The sequence below is a fragment of the Mesocricetus auratus genome, unplaced genomic scaffold (genome assembly GCF_017639785.1).
Source record: "Mesocricetus auratus isolate SY011 unplaced genomic scaffold, BCM_Maur_2.0 Super-Scaffold_100008, whole genome shotgun sequence".
Taxonomy (NCBI): domain Eukaryota; kingdom Metazoa; phylum Chordata; class Mammalia; order Rodentia; family Cricetidae; genus Mesocricetus; species Mesocricetus auratus.
In genome coordinates, this window is record NW_024429192.1 from 68,639,719 (window position 1) to 68,660,300 (window position 20,582).

Genomic DNA, 20,582 nt, shown 5'->3' on the forward strand with positions numbered 1-20,582 from the left:
TAGCTGCACTGCATTTGGAAGTTGTTGCCCGTCAGCCCTGTGATTGGTTTAATATGACTAGCAGATTGCTGGTAGCTTATTTATAACCACGATGCTTGGTTGCTTGGTTAGGTAGCCAAAACCTGTTCCATTAAGATTCAGTTTCAGTTAAGTGTTCAGGGGGTTAGTGGGCAAATACAACTTACATTAAAAATAGACAAAGAGGTGCACTGAGACAGCAACAAATTATCCAGCTCTTTGCATTTGAACCTGAAGATTCTAATGAGGTGTTATAGCCAAGTAGACAAGTCATAGCCTTGTCTGATCTTTGATGGCTGTGAGTGTCTGGCATCTTAGGTCTTTGGGTCTTGGCTATGAATAGTCTCATTGCACTAAAAAATTGTGTTTCCTACTTAGTGGAATCTTGTGGTCCAGTCTGTAATAAAAGCAAGTGGGGTTAGCTATGTAAGCCCTCCTGGAGATGCCCTGTTATTTGACCTTATATGATATGCCTAGTACTAGAGGGAGTTTATACACTGGAGGGGAAAAACAAATTAAAACAGATGGATATACCTATTGTTTAAAAATTGGTTGGTGGGCCTAGAGCAAGGCTCAGAGGTTAAGGGCACTGGCTGCTCATCCCAATGATCTGGGTTTGACCCCCAGCATCAGCAGGGCAGCTAACAAACCCCTGTAACTCCAGTCCCAAGGAATCTGATGTACCCTTCTGTCTTCTCATTGTGCAGGCGGTACACAAACAATACATGCAGGCAAAACAGCCATACACACAAAAACAATAAAATAAAATAGAGAAAAATTGATTTCAGAATATAGCAATAATGTGGTATGGATTCCTTTGGTTTTTTTTTTCCTCCTCATTTGCTGAAGTTATTTTGAGATGGCTATATTAACAGCAGGGATGCATGCATGCTATGAGTCAGCAGTGAGCTGCTCTGGGACTTAAGGGGGTGGACACCTGGGAAGTAGGTGAAGTGATAATACCTTATGTTTGACGCTGATTCAGGGTAGGTCATTGGGAAGCCAGAGTTTGTGACTTAGAACTGACAGCCTTTGCTATCTTGATTTCCCTCAATCCCTGGCATATGAAGACTTCACTAGAGTCAGGCATATGCAAATTAGATTTCCCTTCCTAAACCAAGGTTAAATAAAAGAGAAAGCTATGAAAGGTTGCTTATGGCAGCAAAGATTTTTGAGGGCTTGAGGATGAATTTCCTTTAAAGCCAGGTTGGATCTCATTGCTAAGCAAAAAGGGGAAAGGAGATCCGGGCATAAGCACATGCCAGTCCAGAATTTGTGCTGAGAGGTTCTGTTCCCGACCCTCGGTAATTAGGGCATTTTCCTGGGACTCGAGAAGCAGTTGGCAAGGAAGCCCAAGGAGGGCGTTCCCTTTGCAGGAAGCAGTTCCCAGCGCTGCTCCCTGGAAATAATGATTCCTTTTCTCTTTTCTGGCTCAGCCTGGGATGGAAAACACATTTGATGCAAGTTGTGGTCAGGAGGGAAGGCAAACAAGGGGACTTGGAGAGGTAGGAGGGGGAGCTGCAGCCTGGGCAGCCACACCCATTGGCCAGGCTGGGCACCACGGCAGTCCCATCTGAGTGCCCGTGTGCGTGTCAACTTCACACATACTCTCCACGCATAAGCTCTCTACGCTATTCCAGCTCACCACGCCGCCACACACACCCATGTTCAACCTATGCAGTTATCATGCTCACACAGTGGTGTCCACATCCCCAGTCACCGCGCTTAACTCCCCCCCCATACACACACACTCTCGACCATTCGACTTACACACAGGCAACACACAGCCATTACATGTCACTCAGTGAACACCCCCCTCCCCAACCCCATATATCAGGACACACACCTAACACATCCTCCCGCCCTAGCTGCCTCATGCCCGGAGCCCAGCACTAATTCCGGGCGGCTGGCGCTGGGAAGAACCCTCTTGGTCTCGGGTCCGGGATCACCGCCGGCTGCTGCTCCGCCGCTCCCGGACTGTCGCGGGGGCGAGTGCGAGCCCTGCAGGACGCCTGGCACACCAGGGAGGGAGTGCCAGGGCCAGGCTGGACCGTGTGCCTAAAGGCTGGGGGAGAAAGCAGCAGTAGCCAGAGCCATCCCCACCCCCACGAGAGGGCAGGCGCGTGCGGGACGTGTGCGTGTAGGGACCCAGCTGACCGTCCTCGCGGCCCTCCCTCGGCTTCGAGAGGCGTGTGGGACCGACTCGCGGGGGCTAGGCTCGCAGAGGGGCGCGGCAGCCTAAGTGTGCGCGTGCGCGTGCAGGCGTGGCGGCCCGAGGGGAGGGGGCATCGGAGAGGAGGGAGCAGCAGGGAGGACGACAGAGAGAAGGGAGGTGGGAGCAGCGAGGAGGGTGGAGAGGAGAAAGAAGGGAGGAGGGTACCGGAGAAGGGACCGGGGCGCGGGGAGGTGGCAGGCCCGGCCCGGTCGCTGCGCCCTCCCGGGGCGGCTCCTCGGCCAGCCGGTCCCCGCCGCGCCTGCAGCGGGAGCCCGCCCGCGTCCTGCCCGCCCGGCGCCTCCGCTCCCGGGCTCCGGGTCCCCGCTCCGCGCCGGGAGAGATGAGTGCGGCCGCGGCGCCCGAGCGCGGCTGGAAGAGCGAGAAAGTGGACGAGGCACAGGCCCTGGCGCGGAGCTGCGCCGCCCGCAGACCCGACTTCCAGCCGTGCGACGGGCTGTCCATCTGTGCCACGCACAGCCACGGCAAGTGCTTCAAGCTGCACTGGTGCTGTCACCTGGGATGGTGTCACTGTAAGTGGAACCGCGTCGGCCTGCGGTCGCCCGCCTGCGGCCCGGCGCTGCCGGGACGACGGGAGGAAATCCCGGGGGAGCCTGGCTGCAGTCACAAAAGGGGAACCTCTCTGGCCCAGGGCAGCCTGTGTCTGAGCTTCTTAGCTTTTTCTTTTTTTGTGACTGCTCAGACGTGGTAAAGCTGCCAGAGCGAGTCTTTCCCGGGGTGGGCGTAAGGATATGCCCCCATTCACTTTCTTACCTTTTCTTTCTGGCTGCTATTTTACAGAAAGAGCCCATATAAGTCCAAGTGATTCTCATTTATTGAGACTGAGAATGAAGTATGAAGGATGGCTTCTAAGAAGTTAAAAGGAACAGTTTGAAGAGCAAACTCCTTAGACATTCAGTTACAGCATTTGAGCCAAGCCAGAACTAGTTTAGACCAGGCCCTTTCTATTTATCCTGCAAGTTTTAAATAGATTAAACTTAAGTATCCATTTAATCAGAATTCCACAATTTGATTACTCCGGCATTTAGCTTAATCTCACTGATGAATCATTTCTTTTTAGAAACATTCTAAAGCCTGTTTCCACATAATCTTAGATTAGAGGGCTTTAGAGTGTTTAAGACACATTTCCAAGTGATCTTCAATCAAACTTATTTTTCCTGTTATTCAGAAGCAAATGGCTCACAAGGAGAGATATGATGTGTAACAAATCTTTATTTACATTGATTGAGACTACTTGAATATCTTAGTTGCGTTTATGAGTTAAAGGATAGAAAAATCTTTGCTTTTTCCATGTAGATCCAAGGTCCATGGGCTGAGAACAAGCATTGATTTGTTGTTCCCTGTGCTGATGGGGTCCAGCAGAGAGTTTTTGCTTCTCATCACAAGTGTGGCTTCAGCATAGGAAACATGGTGCTGAAGTACACAGTGTGATGGACTCAACGGGGGTCCGCCTCCCGTGTGTCCTGTTCATGCTGTGGGACATGAGGGAGTTCAGATGGCCCTGGTCAGCACTGTCCCTTCCAGGGAGTGTTGAATCCTGGGAAGTGTGCCTCCAGTCAAATGGATTCTTCCTTGATTCTCCAGTCTTCCTTATACATTCTTTCCTCTGTTCTTACATGTACCTTATGAAATCGTGTGTGTGTGTGTGTGTCTGTGTGTGTGTGTGTGCGCGCGCGTGTGCCATGCCTCACATGTGGAGGTCAGAGGATAACTTTGTGGATTTGGGGGAATCCAACTCGGATTGCCAGTTTATGAGGCAAATGACTTCAGTGAACGATCTTGCTATCTCCCTTCTTACTAAATCTTACACAACAGTCTCATTCTTCTCAAATCATGTTGGTCTCCACTTCAGATATGCATATTTGAATATACCAAAAATTTCTTGCACACATAGCCATTCTTTTTCTTCATCCCTGGTATTCTTGGTAGTCCTGTTTCTGAACCACCCTTCCTGCTGTCCTTCCTCTCACAGAGTAACATCCATGGTTTTGTCCTGACTGTCAGGTGAGAGGTACCTGAGTTCCGGTCTGGCCGACTTTCAGCTTTGAGATGCTACTCTGCCTCTGCCTAGCTGCATCACCTTAGCCTTCTCCTAGCTACCACACCAAGCTTGCTGCTGCCCCCTCAAACTAAGCTTGTTGTCTGTCAATGCCATTAAGGAAGCTCTAAAACCGGTGACAATTAATCCACAGCTTGCCCCTCTCAAAGCTGTGTGCATGTTTTTGGAGACAAGTGCTAATACCTTAGGGATTTTCTCCCTTTTATTGTATGAGAATTAGCCCATTTTTCTAAGTTACTGTGATTTTAGTCTTGGCCCTATTATTGGATGTGCATAGCTTTTGTATGTTTACGTGTGTATATGATTCCTCCTGAGTTCATGTCATTGTGCCTGTAGTAAACACAGGCTTCCATGCTTGGCTTTTATGTGGCCTCTGCAGATTTGAACTTGGGTCTTTTCACTGATAAAGTAGTTAAGAGGGAAGGCCACAGAGTCCTGAATTTTGCTGATAGACCTGTACTTGAAGCTGATAGCAGCTCCTTAAGGAGCACTTGTGGCGGCTTCTCCATGGTTACCTAGTTGCCTAAATGCCCTATTATCATCTCGTGTTGTTTGTGTCCATCTAGGTCAATGGGAACTTGGTCAACTAAATTGCTGCAGTCTCATCAACACAGGGATTTTACCGCCGCCTCTTAATCTGTGCTCTTTCTATACGCAATCCTCTTTAAAAAGGAAATTAGACTGAGCTTGAATAACTCAGATTGGTTACACGATGCTTCTGTTTTCTTTTAAGAGACTAGGGACTGATTTTAAATAATCCAAAGTTAGAAAATGATTTCCAACATGCATACTGATGTTGGTAGTTCTTTATGATTTTTTTTCTGTATGTGTGTGGTGGCAGTGTATATATAGATATGTGTGTGTGATGTCTGTCTGTACACAAGTATGTGAGTGAGGGTATGTGTGTATGTATAAATATATGTATGTAATATCTATGACTGTTCATGTATGTGTGTTTGTGTGTGAGTGAGGGTGTGTGTAGTATCTGTGTTTGTACATGTGTGTGAGTGAGGGCTGTGGTGTCTGTGTGTGTATAAGTATGTGTGTGTAATGTTTATGTCTGTACACACTGTGTGTTTGTGTGTGTGTGAAGGTGTGTGAGTCTCCGGGGTCTGTCCTCCACCTTCCACGTTTGGGTCAGAGTCTCTTTGTTGTCTGCACACTGGCTGGACTGTCAGCTTCTGTGGACTCTTCTGTGTTCACTTCCTGCCTCGGGGTAGGAGCACTGGGGTTGCAGACACAGGCTTCCATGCTTGGCGTTTATGTAGGCTCTGCAGATTTAAACTTGGGTCTTCTCACTTGCATGACAAGAACTTGGCTCACTGAGTCATCTCCCCAGACCTTCATCTATTCTTTCTGGTCTCTGCCAGGCTCCCGTTCAGTGCTTCCTGCACTGGCAGTGATTCAGGGGTCTCATTCATGAGCAGCTGTGGTACCCAAAGCTGCCAGGTGTTCTGTTTCTGTTCCCTCGCTTAGTTGGGTATCAGTTCTTACTACGCTTTTTACCAAAATAAAATTGTTCTTGAGAGAAATAGTTAACATATTTGAGAAACTTGTTTTTTGGCACAACTCTTATAATCTGTTGTATCTTACATATTTTCTCTTCCTGAGACATTATAGAAACAAAATAAAGATATGAATACAGCTGCATCCCATCCTTTAAACAGAGTCTAAGGGTATGCCCCATGGATTTTTGTAATTCCTTTAAAGTCATATATGATATAGATAAGGACACCATTGGTTTGCTCATTGAATCTCAGAATGCAAAAATGAGAGAGATCTCATCATACTCAAGAAAGAGTCAGAGCAATTCAGCAAGTTCAGTATACATGATGGATGTTATATATGTGATGGATGCTAAAACTGTGAAGTTCATAAATATATAAAATAGAAAAAGGTGAAAATATATTCATGTTTACAGAAGACATGTAAATATATATACTCATAGGTGCATTCTTGCATAATTATTGTGTTTGATTAATTACTAGTTTTTGAGGAATAAACTAGGACTATGTTACTTAAGCTTTTCCTAATAAGAATGATTTTTGAGTTCAATGAATGAATGAATGAATGTTTCTAAGAAAAAGAAAAAGGAAAAACTGGCTTTGCCACAGAAGAGGAGTGGGAAAGAGAGTAAACCATGGGAAGATGTTTGAAAGTTAACGTTTGTCCCTGAGTAGACATTTAGAAGGAAGAAGAAAGCAGAGATGGGAGAATTTGATAGATGTTCAAGGTGACATTCATGGATATGAGTAGACTTGGGGTGGGGAAAGGATTGTGAAGTTTATTAAGAACAACATCTAGGATTCTGTCCTTTACAGGTAGAATGAAAGGAGAGCAAGTGAGATGGGGGTGTGTGAAACCAAGTTTGGATTTGTTGAGTTTATGTTGTCTTAGTTGCATACAGGGTTCGAGAACTCAGAGAACTTTGGGCTAAAGGTTGTATGGAAGTTTTCTGCTTCCTTAGAGTTGGAGCCATGGTGAAGTGTGGTATCTCCAAGAGCAAGAAGACAGCGCAGAAACTAGAGATTAGACTTTCCCTTAGACCAGTGTTGAGAGTCAATGCATGAGGATACATTCTCTGCCAGAGAACCTGAGATGACCAGAGAAGAAACATCCTCAGAGCAGAATGCTGAAGGGTGAAGCACAGTGAACCCTGGAAGAAGGAACAGTGAGATGTAACCAGTACTCATCCGGTTGTTCCTTAGATATTGCTAAGAACACTCCTGATTTTCCTTTTTTTGCTCAAAAGAGGATGAAAGATTTAGTCCTGCAATCATCACTTCAGGCATATACTGACATGTTAGTCAAAGCAATTGGAGATGGATTCTTCACAGAGTCCCAGGAGCTCAGAATTAGGACACTGAAGCGATTGTTCACGTGTGCTCACTGATTACTTTGTGACAGACTAAACTGAATATGCCGAGGACAGTATCCACAATTGATGCCATTGTGTCCATGTTAAAGTTGATAAAGAAGACCCCGCGAAGTCCAGCAGCTTCCCAAGGGCGTATAGCTAGTGAGGACAAGAGATTGTGTCTGGATCCAATATTCCCGATGCTACAATCTTGACCCAGAACCAAAATAGAGAAACTTAGAGTTAATGGGCAGAAACAACAGCTCAGGTCCATTAGAGCCAGCGATGCAGAGAGTGTTTTAGAAATGGGCACGTGTCATTTACAGTAATGAAACCCAGAAGAATGAGAGCAGTGGCGAGGTTGCTGGATTTGGAGAATAAGATTCAAGTGAAGGGTTATGAAAGAGAAAGTGATTAGAAAGTGACAGGTGGGGCTGAGTAGGTGTGCATGGTATGATGGAGATGCCACGAGCAGAACTCTTGCAGAGTTGGCTTCATACAGTCACACAATAGATAAGCTCAATTTCCTGCAGAATGCATCTCAGAACATGTCTGTCCCTTTCAGGTTGAAGGCAGTCAGAGTGGGACTTAATGTCACCTAAGATGATATTAGCATATCTAAAGAAAGACTGTTGTCAGCCAAGGTGGAAGAATGGAGACGTGGAAAGGGTTGGAAGTGATGTTGAGGGCTGTTTAGAGGAGACTGTATGCTACCTCCTAAAGGGTGGGAAGCCTGGTGTTCTGGCACGGTAATCTGCAGCATTTGGATATAATTGAATCCCTATTTATTAGTGTCCTGTACAGAGATGAAGAGCTGATTAGAGAATTTAGCTGTTAAAACTTTAGAGCAAATGTACTTTGTTGGTCTGTTAGCGTTGTAGTTATTGTGCTATTGTGTTCTCTTTTCCCACGTCCATACCACTAACTCTAGGAAACCTCATGCTTTCTAATTTCCCCCTGGCAATGCCCGGCTGCTTCTTCTAAGGGATAGCTCTGTCATACCCGTAACCCTGGGAGCTATTCAGAGCTATTGAAGGAGGTGATAGTGAAACATAGCCAGAGAAGAGGGTAATGAGGCAGAATGGTCAACTTCTACTCTTTTTTTTTTTTTGAGACAGTGTTTTTCTATGGCTTTGGAGGCTGTCCTGGAACTAGCTCTTGTAGACCAGGTTGGTCTTGAACTCACAGAAATCTACCTGCCTCTGCCTCCCTAGTGCTGGGATTAAAGGCGTGCACCACCACGCCGCCCGGCAACTTCTACTCTTTATTTCTTCATAAGACTGAAGGTCCAGCCTGACCTTGACTGGTGGTTGAAGAAGAAAGCTCAGGCCTTGAGTGGGAGATGTAGACTAATGTTCTGGCTGAGTCTATTTAGAGTTGTCAGAGCTGGAGAAAGCCAGTAGATGTCCTCACAGCAGACTGGTGCTCAGGAATGTGTTGACCTCACCAACAGCACGAAACAGAATGCTTATTGAGACATGATGAAGTCTTTCTGTATGAGAGTCTGCCTTAACTCACCCACTGCCAACAGCACAAACTGAGCAATGCTGAGAACAGGAATGTAAACACAAATGTTTAGCAGATGGTTAGATACTATGTCCATCTAGGAAAACAGCAGAAGTAGGTTCTTCATTAGGGCCTGTGACCTCAGTACCTTCTGACCAGGGTTATAATATATTGCAATAAAATACCCTGACAGAAATGTGATGGTTTGAATGAGTTGCCACCTATAAGTCTCAGGCATTTGAATACTTCATTGTTCCCATTTGGTGGCAGGTGGCTGTCTGGGGAGGATTAGGTGTGGCTTTGCTGGAGGAAGTATGTCACTGGGGTCTGGGCTTTTTTGAATTAGCTCTCCCTACTTCCTGTTTGTGGTTTGAGATGTGATCACTGAGCTGTTACTGCCACCATGCCTTTGTTCAACCATCGGACACTCCAGTCCTCTGGAACCATATGCCCAATTAAATGCCTTATTTTATAAGTTGCCTTGGTCATGGGGCTTTATCACAGCAACAGAAAAGTAACTAACACAAAAAGCATCTGAAGATAAGAATGTATTTTAGTTCACAGTTCAAGGCATAGCCCATCATGGCAGGGAAGTCAGAGGAACAGGGGTTCAAACAGCTGTTCACATTACATCTAAAATAAGGAGAAAAGAGCAATGAGTGCGTATGGTGTTCAGCGCTCCTTCTCAGTTGTATGTAGTCCGGAATCTGCTGTCCTAACAATGACCCCACTCACCGTAAGATGGTTACCTCAGTTAGTGTAACTAACATAATCTCCAATGGGCATGCTCAGAGGCCCATCTCCCAGATGATGCTGTATTCTGCCAAGTTGAAAATTAAGCATCACACAGTACCAGGTAGGCATTCCATCCCATGGTCCTCTAATTCAGTTACAATGTGGTTGGTTACACCACAACAGTCATGCCATTATTGTATAAGCGGGCACATCTTGCCTGGCAGGCCAGTATTTAGTACAGGTTTCACGGCTTGGTGAGACCATTGATGATTTTTCTCTGTTAGCAGCCTACATTATGAGATATCTAGCGTGGATGAAGCTTCTATCTCATTTCCAGTGTGATTTTTCTATGTCCTGTAACCAAGATGTGTGCTGTCTTCAGCAATGTGGTCTCACCATCAAGTTCTCACTTGGTCTCTGGGCCTCCAAGACCAATATTCTATGGGGAAGTATCTTATACCTGGCACTGGTAACGCATGGCTTTTTAGGGAAGCATTACCTACCCATGCTGGATATCTCCATTCAGACTTTTTTGTTTGTGTTTTTAGACAGGATCTCACTATATAGCTGTGGCTGTCCTGAACTTGCTATGTAGAACAGGTTGGCTTCAAACACCACACTTGGCATTATATTTTTAAGCTAGTTTACAAAATAGGTTCCTATGTGAGGTTTGGCTAACTCTCTTAACCTCTTTTCTTTTCTACCCCCATGTCTATACCCACTTGATCATTCCCTATGTCAGTGTTCCTCCCCTGTGCCCTCAAATCACACGTGTTCTACTATCTCCTCTCTCCTAAGGCCTTTACCCCTGTGTCCCAACAGTTGTCCCTTTCTACTTTCCTGTCCTCTAAAGTCACTCCAGGGTAGACAGACACCTAAAATTTAAAAGCTAGGGTCTTATGAAAACAAGGAGTTTGTCTTTCTGAGCTAGGTTACCTCACTCAGTATTTTCCAGCCCCATCCATTTCCTGAAAATTTCCTAATTTGGCTTTATGTACCTCTTATTCGTTATCCACTCATCAGTTGGTGACATCTAGTTTGAATCTATTTCACAACTATTTCGAGCAGAGCAGCAATGAACATGGTTGTGACAGTTTCTCTCTAGTAGGAAATGGAGCCCTTTGGGTGCATTCTCGGGAGTGGTATAGCTGAGTCATATGGCAGTTCTATTTTTAGCTTTTGAGAAACTTCCACACTGATTTCCATAGTGGCTACATAAATGTACATTCCTGCCAACAGTGAATAAGGATTCCCCTTTCTCCACATCCTTTTCAACATTTGTTGTCACTTCATTTCATTTCTCAGTTTAAAGCATTTTTGGAGAATACATGAATACGGTATTTACATAATTTTCATCTCTTCCTCTCCTAACTCCAACTCCTGTCATGTCCCCCACTCTATCTCAAATTAATGACCTCTTCTATAATTACACACAGCAAACTAAACCAACCAAACAAAAATAGCATCCATTTAGTGCTGTTCTCATGGGTGACCAGTTGGGATTGGATAATTTATGAGGTGATTTGTACCTGAAGAAGATAGATTCTTCCTCTTTCAGAAGCCATTGCCAGTAGCTCCTCATCTAGGGATGGGGCCATAAGAAATTCCCCTTATCTGCATTGGCATGTCTATTGGTCTGTTTCTATGCAGGTCTTGTTTAGGAAACTGTATTGTTGCAGAATCCCTGCCATGTCTGCAGGACACTACATAGCCTCAGGCATCCTGGCTCTTATAACCTCTCTGCCCCCTCTTCTGTGATGTTCCCTCAGCCCTAGGGGTAGGACTGTTCCACAGGACACCCCATTGTCACATGTTGTCTACATTTTGACTAGTTGTATATTTCTGTCATGGTCTCTGTCCACTGGGAAAACAAGCTTCTTTTGTGAGGGGTGAGACAGTTATCTGTAGGTAGAAGGAAAAGTACTTACAAAACAGTTATTAATCATATTGGTTTATGAAAATGACAGTAGTAGTATCTCCTCTAGGGTCTATAATGTCTACAGCAGTGCCTAGTTGGGTAGGTTTGCAGTCATAGACACAAATTACCTCCTGTTGAGCAGGCCTTAAGTCCAGTTAGTCACTTCCAATAGATGTCACACTATGGCACTATCTTAGTAGGGTTTCTATTGCTGTGAAGAGACACCATGACCATGGCAACTCTTATAAAGGAAAACAGTTGGTTGAGGTGGCAGCTTATAGTTTCAGAGATTCAGTTCATGACAGGGAGCATGGCAGCGTGCAGGCAGACATGGTGCTGGCTACATTTTGATATGCAGGCAACAGGAAGCAGACCATATACTGGGTGTGACTTGATGAGACCTAAAAGCCTGCCTCCACAGCGACACACTTCCTCCAATAAGACCACACCTACTTCAACTAGGCCGCACCTCCTAAGAGTGCCACTCCCTTCGGGGGCCATTTTCTCTCAAACCTCCACAGGCACCATTAGGGATATTGTGCTGAACTGGTTATTGTGGTTCTAGGCTTTACAGCTTAGTAGGACTACTGATTATCCAGTGGCAGCTTGTATGGAACCTTGTAATACTGTGAGAGCTAGTATTTAGGTATAAAGCTTCTGAGTCAGTTCTAGCTTACTACCTCTAAGTCTTGTGTCAGAACTATGTAGTATCTTCAGCAATGGGTCTTACCTTCAAGTTCAGGGAGGTAATCAAGGGCAATGACAATAACCTATATTGTTTTGCTAGTCTCTTTGATTCACCTGGCCAACAACTTGAAGAGAGGTTTCTAAAGCATGACACTGGAATTTTTGCTAGATTGTCTATGGCTCCTGGGGGGAGTATTATCATCCCACCTCTATGACATAACTGCATTGTTTGTATGTATGTGAACATACTTACTATATATGAATTTTTGAAGCTTATTAAATAATATTTCCTTGTGGATTTTCAAACATCCTTAGTGTTTTTTTATCTCTCCTTCCTCCTCTTCCCTCTGCATTATCCTCCCTTCCTCTTCCTCCTCCTCCTCAGTTGGAGTCATCCCCTCATTATTCCACTTTCCCTTCTCATTGATCCAAAGTCCCTTTATCTCCCTCTGGAGCTCCCTCCACCCCATAGTCCCTTTCTACTTTCCTGGCTTCCGTATCACTTAGTTCAGGTTATACACTTAAATCTAAAGATTCAGAGCTCGGATCTACAAATAAAAGAGATCATGTGGCATTTGTTTTTCTGGATCTAGGAACTCAGTACAGTATTTTCAATCTCTATTCATCCATCTGCAAACTTTATAATTTCATTTTTTGCAGCTGAATAGAATTTCATTGTATATATGTGCCACATTTTTATTAGCCACTCATCAGTTGTGGACATCTAAGCTGTTTCCATTTCCTAGCTATTGTGAATGGAGCATCAATGAACATGGATAACAAGCATCTGTGTAGTAGGAGGTCAGGTATCTGGGTGTATGCTAAGGGGTGGTATAGCTGGGTCGTACGGAAGATCTACTCCGAGCTTTTTGACAACTGCAGATTGATGTCCATAATGGTTGCACCAGTTTGCAATCTCATTGATAGTGGATGAGGGTTCCCCCTTTCCCTCATTCCTGTCAGTGTTTGTTGTTGTTTTCTTGATCTTAGCCATACTGACTGGGGTAAGAAGGGCTCTCAAAGTAGTTTTAATTTCCATTTCTCTAATTGCTAATGATACAGAACGCTTTTTAAGGTAGGGCCATCTGTAAGCATTTGGAGCCCACCCCTGGAGACTGGTGGCCTGAAACAGTGGGTACTCAATGAAAAACAATGGTTCCCCTCTTCACAAGGTATCAGCAGCTAACAGTTCAGAAGTGAGGGTAGGACCTCAGCAGCCATTTCCCCACGTGTAAGTGATTGTTGACAGTCTCGTGCAGGGCCGGTGCAGGTAACTGCAGTCGCTGTGAATCCGTGATTGCGACGGCTGTGCCAGGCCTAGAGCATGACACTGAACATCCCTTTCTCCCATCTCTTGACTCAGTCTTCCTGCCTCCTGTTCTACAGTGTTCCCCGAGCTTTAGAGAGGGTGCTTGTTGCACAGGACTATCCTCCAAGCCAGAGTTCCACGATCGTCATGACTTCAGCTGGTCCCACATACAAAAGATCATGACAGCTGGTCTTGTTGACCTTCCCTCATAGACGGGGAAGGGGGAGGGTCATGGAACTCTTCCAGTCATTCCAGAACTTCAGGTTTTATGTTAAAATCTTTGATCTGTTTCGAGTTTATGTTTTTGTGGGTAATCTAGTATCATTTTTCTATATATAGATACATAGTTTCCCCAGCATAATTTATTGAAGCTTGTGTCTCTTCTCCAATGTGTATTTTTGTTGTCTTTGCCAAAAATAAAGTAGGCCTATATCTAAGTCCTTAGTTTATTTATTCTGTTGGTTTATGGGTCTGTTTTGTGCCAGCTCTGTGTTTTCAGTTAGGGTTCTGAGGTGTAATCTCGAATCGAATATGTGTTGCTCATGATTTCTGTGGCTACCCAGAGTCTTTTGTTGCCTCCTTGTGAATGTTAAGATTTCTTTCCTATCTGTAAATAACAGCACTGGAACTTTTTTTTTCATACAATATATTCTGATTACAGTTTCTCCCCCCATCCCTCCCAGTTCCTTTCCATCTCCCCTCCCAGTCATATTCCCTCCCCTTTGCTGTCTCAGAAAACAAACCAGCATCTAAGAGACAATAAATAATAAAGTAAAATATAGTGAGATAAGACAGAAACAAGCAAATTGTAATAGGACAAAATAAACAAACAAATGGAATCGAGCCCAAGACAACATACAAGAAACAGATACTGACCCAGAGACACATTCATTCACACACTCAGGAACCCCATAAAACCACAAAACTGGTAGCCATAATATATATGCAAAACCTATAAGGTAAGATAATAATTATTAATAATAGTAATAAATAAGGGAAGAAAAAAGTCCTAATATGATATTATAAGACAATGACCCTCCAAAGATGGCATTGGGTCTATTTTCTGTTGGCATCTATTGCTAGGCATGCAATAGTGTGGTTTATGTCCCCAGTGAGACTCCCATGGAGAAAACTAATTTTTCATTTGCAAGTGGCTATCAGCTGGAGATAGCTTTGGGTTAGGGACCAGATCTTGTGTCTGTTTCTCCTTTCAGCTCTAGAGCTCTATCTGTGCAGACCCCTGCCGGCCCTGTGCATGCTGCCTGAGTCTCTGTGAGCTGTCACTTTTGTTACTGATCTTGGTAAAATGAAATCTCAAAGTAGTTTGATTTGCATTTCCCTGATGACTAGGGATGTTGAACATTCCTTTAAATGCTTCTCAGCCATTTGAATTTCCTCTTTTGAGAATTATCTGTTTAGATCTGTACCCCAATTTAATTGGATTATTTTTCTTCTTGATATCCAAATTTTTGAGTTCTTATATATTTTGGATATTATACTCCCTGCAGATGTGTACTTGGTAAAAAATCTTCTTAAACTTGGCTTTACCTTGGGATGTCTTATTTCCTCCATCTATTGAGACTGAAAGCTTTGCTGGGTCTAGTAGTCTGGGGTGGCGTCTGTGGTCTCAGAGTTTGTAGAAAATCTGTCCAGCCCCTTCTAGCTTTTAGAGTCTACATTGAGGAGTCAGATGTAAATCTAATAGGTCTGCCTTTGTAGATATTTTTCCTTTGCATCTTTTATATTCTTTATTTGTTCTGTATATTTAGTGGTTTGATTATCATGTGCCAAGAGGACTTAAATTTCTGGTCCAATCTATTAGGTATTCTGTATGTTTCTTGTACCTTGATAGGCACTTCCCTTAGGTTAGGGAAATTTTCCTCTATGATTTTGTTGAAAACATTTTTTTCTGTGCTTGTCACCTGGGTTTCTTCTCTTTCCTCTATTCTCATTATTTGTAGATTTGACCTTTTATAGTGCCCCAGATTTCCTGGATGTTTTTTGCCTGGAGCACTTTTGATTTAATATTTTCTTTGACTGAGGTACCCGTTTCTTCTGCCTTGTCTTCATCACCAGAACTTGGGGATGGCAATGAATCTGTAGATTGTTTTTGATGGGTAGTCATTTTCATAGTTTGTTCTTCCGACTCATGGCGTGGGAGGTCTTCCCATTTCTGACTGCTTTTCTCAATTCCTCTGTGGCTTTAAAGTTTGTATTGTATAGACTTTCACTACTTTATATTAGGGTTATCAAAGGTATGCTATTATTTACTTTTTGAGACTACTGTGAATGGGATTATCTTCTGACTTCTTTCCCAGTACGTTTGTCCATGGTAGACAGGAAGGGTATTGATTTCTGTGTGCTAATGTTCTATTCTGTATCCTGATCTTTACTGAAAGCATTTATCAGTTTGAAGAGTTTTCTGGTGGCATCTTCAGGGTCTCTTATGAGTGGAATCATCTCACCAGGAAATGAGGGTACTTCCTCTGTGTTTCCTGTACTTCCTGCTTCTGTCTTACTGATCTAGCTAATACTCCATCACTGGGTTGACCAGGAATGAGGAAAATTAAGACCCTTGTCTTCTTCCTATTCTTACATGTTTGGAGTTTTTTTTCCAGTTAGCATAATTTAAGCTATAGGTTTGTCACATGTGGCCTTTAATATGTTGAGATATGTTCCCTCCATCCACAGTTTCTCCACAGCTTTCATCATCAGAAATGTTAAATTTTGTCAAATGGTTTTCCCATGTCTGTTGAGATGATCACACTATTTCTGTCTTTGAGTCTGTTTGTGTGATCAATTACATATGTTGAGCCATCCCTGTATCTCTGGAATGCAGCCTACTTGATGATAGTGAGTGATCTTTTTTCTCTTCTTGAATTCAGCTCAGAAGTAATTTATTGAGTTTTTTGCATCTATATTCATCAGGGAGACTGTTCTGCAGCTTGGGGCTTTTGACTGTCTATATGTGTTTTTGGTCTGAGGGCAATACCAGCTTTGTAGAAGGACTTAGAAGTGTTCTTCTCTTCCTTATTTTATGGATTAATTTTAGAATAGTTAATGTTAGTTTAGTTCTTCAGTCAGCTCAACTGATATGGAATTTTCTTAGTTGGTAGGGTGTTATTACTGATTCATTCTAGTTGCTTGTTATGGATCTGTTTAGATTATTAATATCATTTTTTAAACGTTGGTAGGTCATATGTATCTTAAAAATTCATTCATTATCCAGTTTGTTAGAACATAGTTTTTAGAAGTATGTCTTGGTTTTCTGAATTTAACTGACACACATTTTAATGTCTCTCCTTTAATCTCTGATTTTATTAATTTTGGTCCTTTACTTCATATCATCTTGCTAAGGATCTGTCAGACTTACCTTACAAAGAATAAACTCTTCACATCATTGACTCTTCATTTTTTTATTTCTCATTTCTATTTCTCTGAATTTTATACTAATCCTAAGTATCTCTATTGTTTTTGGGGTCGTTTGCTCTCATTTTTTAAGGTGTTAAGGTACATCGTTAGTTATTTATTTGGTCATGCCCATCTTGGGCTAATTTGATGTGGGCTGTGTGTGTGCACGCCGCCTGCACGCTTTCCTCATTTCGTGCTTTGGCCTCCCTTCTCTGTTAGAAAGTGCTCTGGCTCCCTGTACAGCATGTTACCTGCTTAGTGAGCAACAGCACACATGTCAGCTTAGCATCAGCAAAACTACCACCGATCCAGTGCGCAAGTTCAGACTTGCACCAGTCTTTAAACCGCATACTAGAAAGTATGGAAGTCACAGCACTAAGCTCATATGTTCCCAAAATAGTTTTCTCTGTATATTCAATCATTTCTGATTCTGATCAATTTTTGGATTTGCCTTGTTAAACTTTGTTTCTAAGATTTATTTATTTTATGTGCCAGGGTTCTATCTGCATGTACACCTTTATGCCAGAAGAGGGCATCAGATTCCACTAGAGATGGTTGTGAGTCACCATGTGGGTGCTGGGAATTGAAACCAGGTCCTGCTGAGCCATCTCTCCAGCTTGCCTTTTTAGGCTTTTATTTCATGGTGGTTTCACCTCGGCTCATGAGAAATAATACAGAGAGGCCATATGTTCATTTCACCCAAAACTGACATGGATACAATCAAGGCTCATCAAACATTTGTGAGGTGTTTTTGTTACAAACTTCACTTAGTAATACAAAAATATCATTTGAATAACAGAGAACCACTGATGTCATTTCTTAGCACAGGGTGAAGCTGTGCTTTAGAATTAATGTGAATTTCATACTGACTTTGTAAAATTATAGCTATACTGATAATGCTTATCATCCTATTTTTTAGCTATGATCAGTAGAGTTAGTTTCTGCATTAAGCTCTGGGTTCACCTTAACAAATTCATACATGAACCTCCACAAAAGGCTCTCTGTTGTCAATTTTGCCTGGATAAAAACATAAAAGTGATATTTTTGCTATTGTCATTTAATATTGTATTGTCCTCAAAATGTAATTCAAGGCTCCAGTTATATACTCAAAAACTTTCTGATAATGATAGGTGGAGATACAAATTCAGAAGTTGTGATCCATGTTAGACACACAGTGGGTATGTGTTAAGTCACTGACCTGGGCAATGTTGTCTGTAATTACTTGATTAAATAGTGCATATTCATTCAGATCTGTCCCAGATCTGTCTTGTTCTTCAGTAAAACCAACCATATTAAGGACAGTCATAAAATAGGTTTGTTATGAGCTTTGCCATATCTTGGGTACAGTTGCACTGATAGCGTTTTTATAACCTCACACATCACGTGTAGCTCTGCATGTTGGAACAGAAAGAGGTTGTCCTGTTGGGCTCCTTGGTGGTGGCGAGGTTCAACAGTCAGTGTGGCCTGCTCTGGACTCCCTTGATACTTCAGAGTGAGGATCTCTATATCTGCTTTACATAAAGAGCGAAGTTAGGGAAATCATAAACATCACTGTTTGTGCTGACTCAGTATCCTTCAGGGCAAATAAGATTCATCCATTTTCAGAAAAGAGGACGGAGAGCTCATACTCACTAACTATAGTGCTTAATAAATAAATGAGCAAAAATCTCTCTGGAACCTGTGTGTGTGTGTGTGTGTGTGTGTGTGCGCGCGTGCGCGCACACACACATGCACATACATGTGTGTGAGCTTGTGTGTGGACATGGGTTGTCAGTGAGACAGATTAAGAGAGACTCAACGTTCCTAAAAGGTATGTCAGCCAGGGGGTCAAGCACCGATGCAACGAGAATGCATCGTAGGGCAGGACACGAGAGATAAGAGCTTAAAGAGGTTGCAGGTGGGGCTGAGCTAACCAGGTGCAGGTGAGTGTACACTAATTAGGGGAGGTGACTAACCAGTGGGAAGCACAGGGCTCTAAGAAGATATTGTGCAAGACACTGTCACCTTTTAGTACATTTTTGCATCTGATGTAGCTAAAAGTAACAGACTGAATTGTAAGTAATCGTGGTTTTTAATCCGAAGCTGCCACCTATTCCAGAAAGGAGACCACCCAGACCATCCCACACATAAGGAACCAAGTCTGAGGTAACCAAGAAAGACTGTAGCTGCCTCTTGGTCGCTTTGATAGAGTTGGCTCACTGCTGAATGAGGTAAGCTACAATCTGGTCATGCAAACATGAGAACAAAGAGAACATATTTTTATTAACTGGGAGCAGACCCTGCCAAGAGACACTGGCGAGGCCACCACAGCTAGAGGTGTTTTTCTGGCCAAACAGACAGAAAGGCATGTCAGAGGTGGACAAAAGGGGGTTTCCTGGAACCCTGGCTAGGGGAATGATAAAAGGACAGACACACAGATACAGTCGGTGAAGCAGGGATTGGATAGCGTTCCATTACCCCTATGGCTGCCATAACACTTTTCCTTTTAGGTACCTCAGCATATTTATTATGTACAGCACGGGGAGGGGCTGGATACTCTGGGAAGGAAGTCTCTTCAGGAGAGCAGTCTGAGAGGACTGTTGCTAGTCTTTGCACATCCTGATCAGTCATTCATAAACACTCATACTTGCACTACAGGGGAAAGCCTTGTCGTTCCTCTTGAGCCTGGTTCCTATGGGTAACAGTTTTACCAAACTAATTGTTCCATGGGCCAGTTAGTTCACAACATAGGCTGTGCCCAGGTCAAAATACATGTCCACTCAGGACTCCACTCACTCAGGGCTTCCTCCACGCCTGCCTACACGTTTCAAAGCATGTCAACTCCCATAATCAAATGGACAGAACACATCATCTCCCTGGTTCCGTGCATAAAGTATGTGAGTCCTTCACTGGCTTAATTTATGCAGTGCTCAGAGACTTAACCAGTCTCATTAGAAATGGCCTCAGACTTTGTCCAGACCCTTCTTTAAATGCTGTTTGAAATCCGACACAGCCAGCTTAACATGTTTCCCCCCTCTGTTGGAGTCCCCTCTGGAGCTTTGCTTAACTCTCCGGAGCTCTCTTTCTGCCACCAATATTTCATCTTTCTCCTTTCTGTAAGAATAAAACTTGAAAACTCGCCCTTCATTCTTTGAATTTGTGAGATGAGGGCCCAGAACCACTAGCTCTTTAGTTATGCACACCCAAGGACACTTCCTTTTCCCATTTCAATACTGGACAGAAATTTACCTCAGAATATGTTAATTTATGGTAATCTTAGTTTCCAGCACTTTTTGATGTTTTTTATTTCTTTTAAAATGACAGAGGCTGTCAAGGTTGGTCAAAGTGACCAGCTCAGTTACTAGATTGATAGCTTTCAGGTGTGGCCCAGGCACAGGCAAAGAGGCATCTGTCCCAGGACAGGCAGGGACCAAGGCTCTATTGCAGTCATTTTCACAGTCACTGAGTCTGTCTAGGCTGTGAATACATTTCTACCTGAAGCCCCATCTGTCTTGGTTAGGGTTTCTATTGCTGTGAAGAGACACCACGACCACAGTAACTCTTATAAAGGAAAACGTTTCATTGGAGTGGCTCACAGTTCAGAGGTTTAGTCCATTACCATCATGGTGGGACATAGCAGTGTGCATACAGACATAGTCCTGAGAGTTCTACATCTTACAGGCAACAGGAAGTGGTCTGAGACACTGTGCTGTATCTTGAGCATATATGAAACCTCAAAGCCTGCCTACACAGTGACACACGTCCTCCAACAAGACCACACCTACTCCACAAGGCCGTACCTGTAATGATTCTGCACGAGAGAGACCCTGGCAGGTTGGGTCCAAACCACCTTGTGGGGTTGAGGGACAA

The 20,582-nt window shown here is 43.5% G+C and overlaps 1 protein-coding gene across 1 annotated transcript in view; it reads left to right on the plus strand.

Annotated features, from left to right (window-relative positions):
• The first annotated feature begins 2,356 nt into the window (after positions 1 to 2,356).
• CUNH3orf70 (chromosome unknown C3orf70 homolog) overlaps positions 2,357 to 20,582 on the plus strand; it is a 47,580-nt gene continuing 29,354 nt past the window's right edge. The window contains exon 1 of the mRNA XM_005071627.4: positions 2,357 to 2,763. Within this exon, the coding sequence (XP_005071684.1) occupies positions 2,574 to 2,763 (190 nt within the window). The 5' untranslated portion in view covers positions 2,357 to 2,573. The remainder of the gene's footprint in view (positions 2,764 to 20,582) is intronic.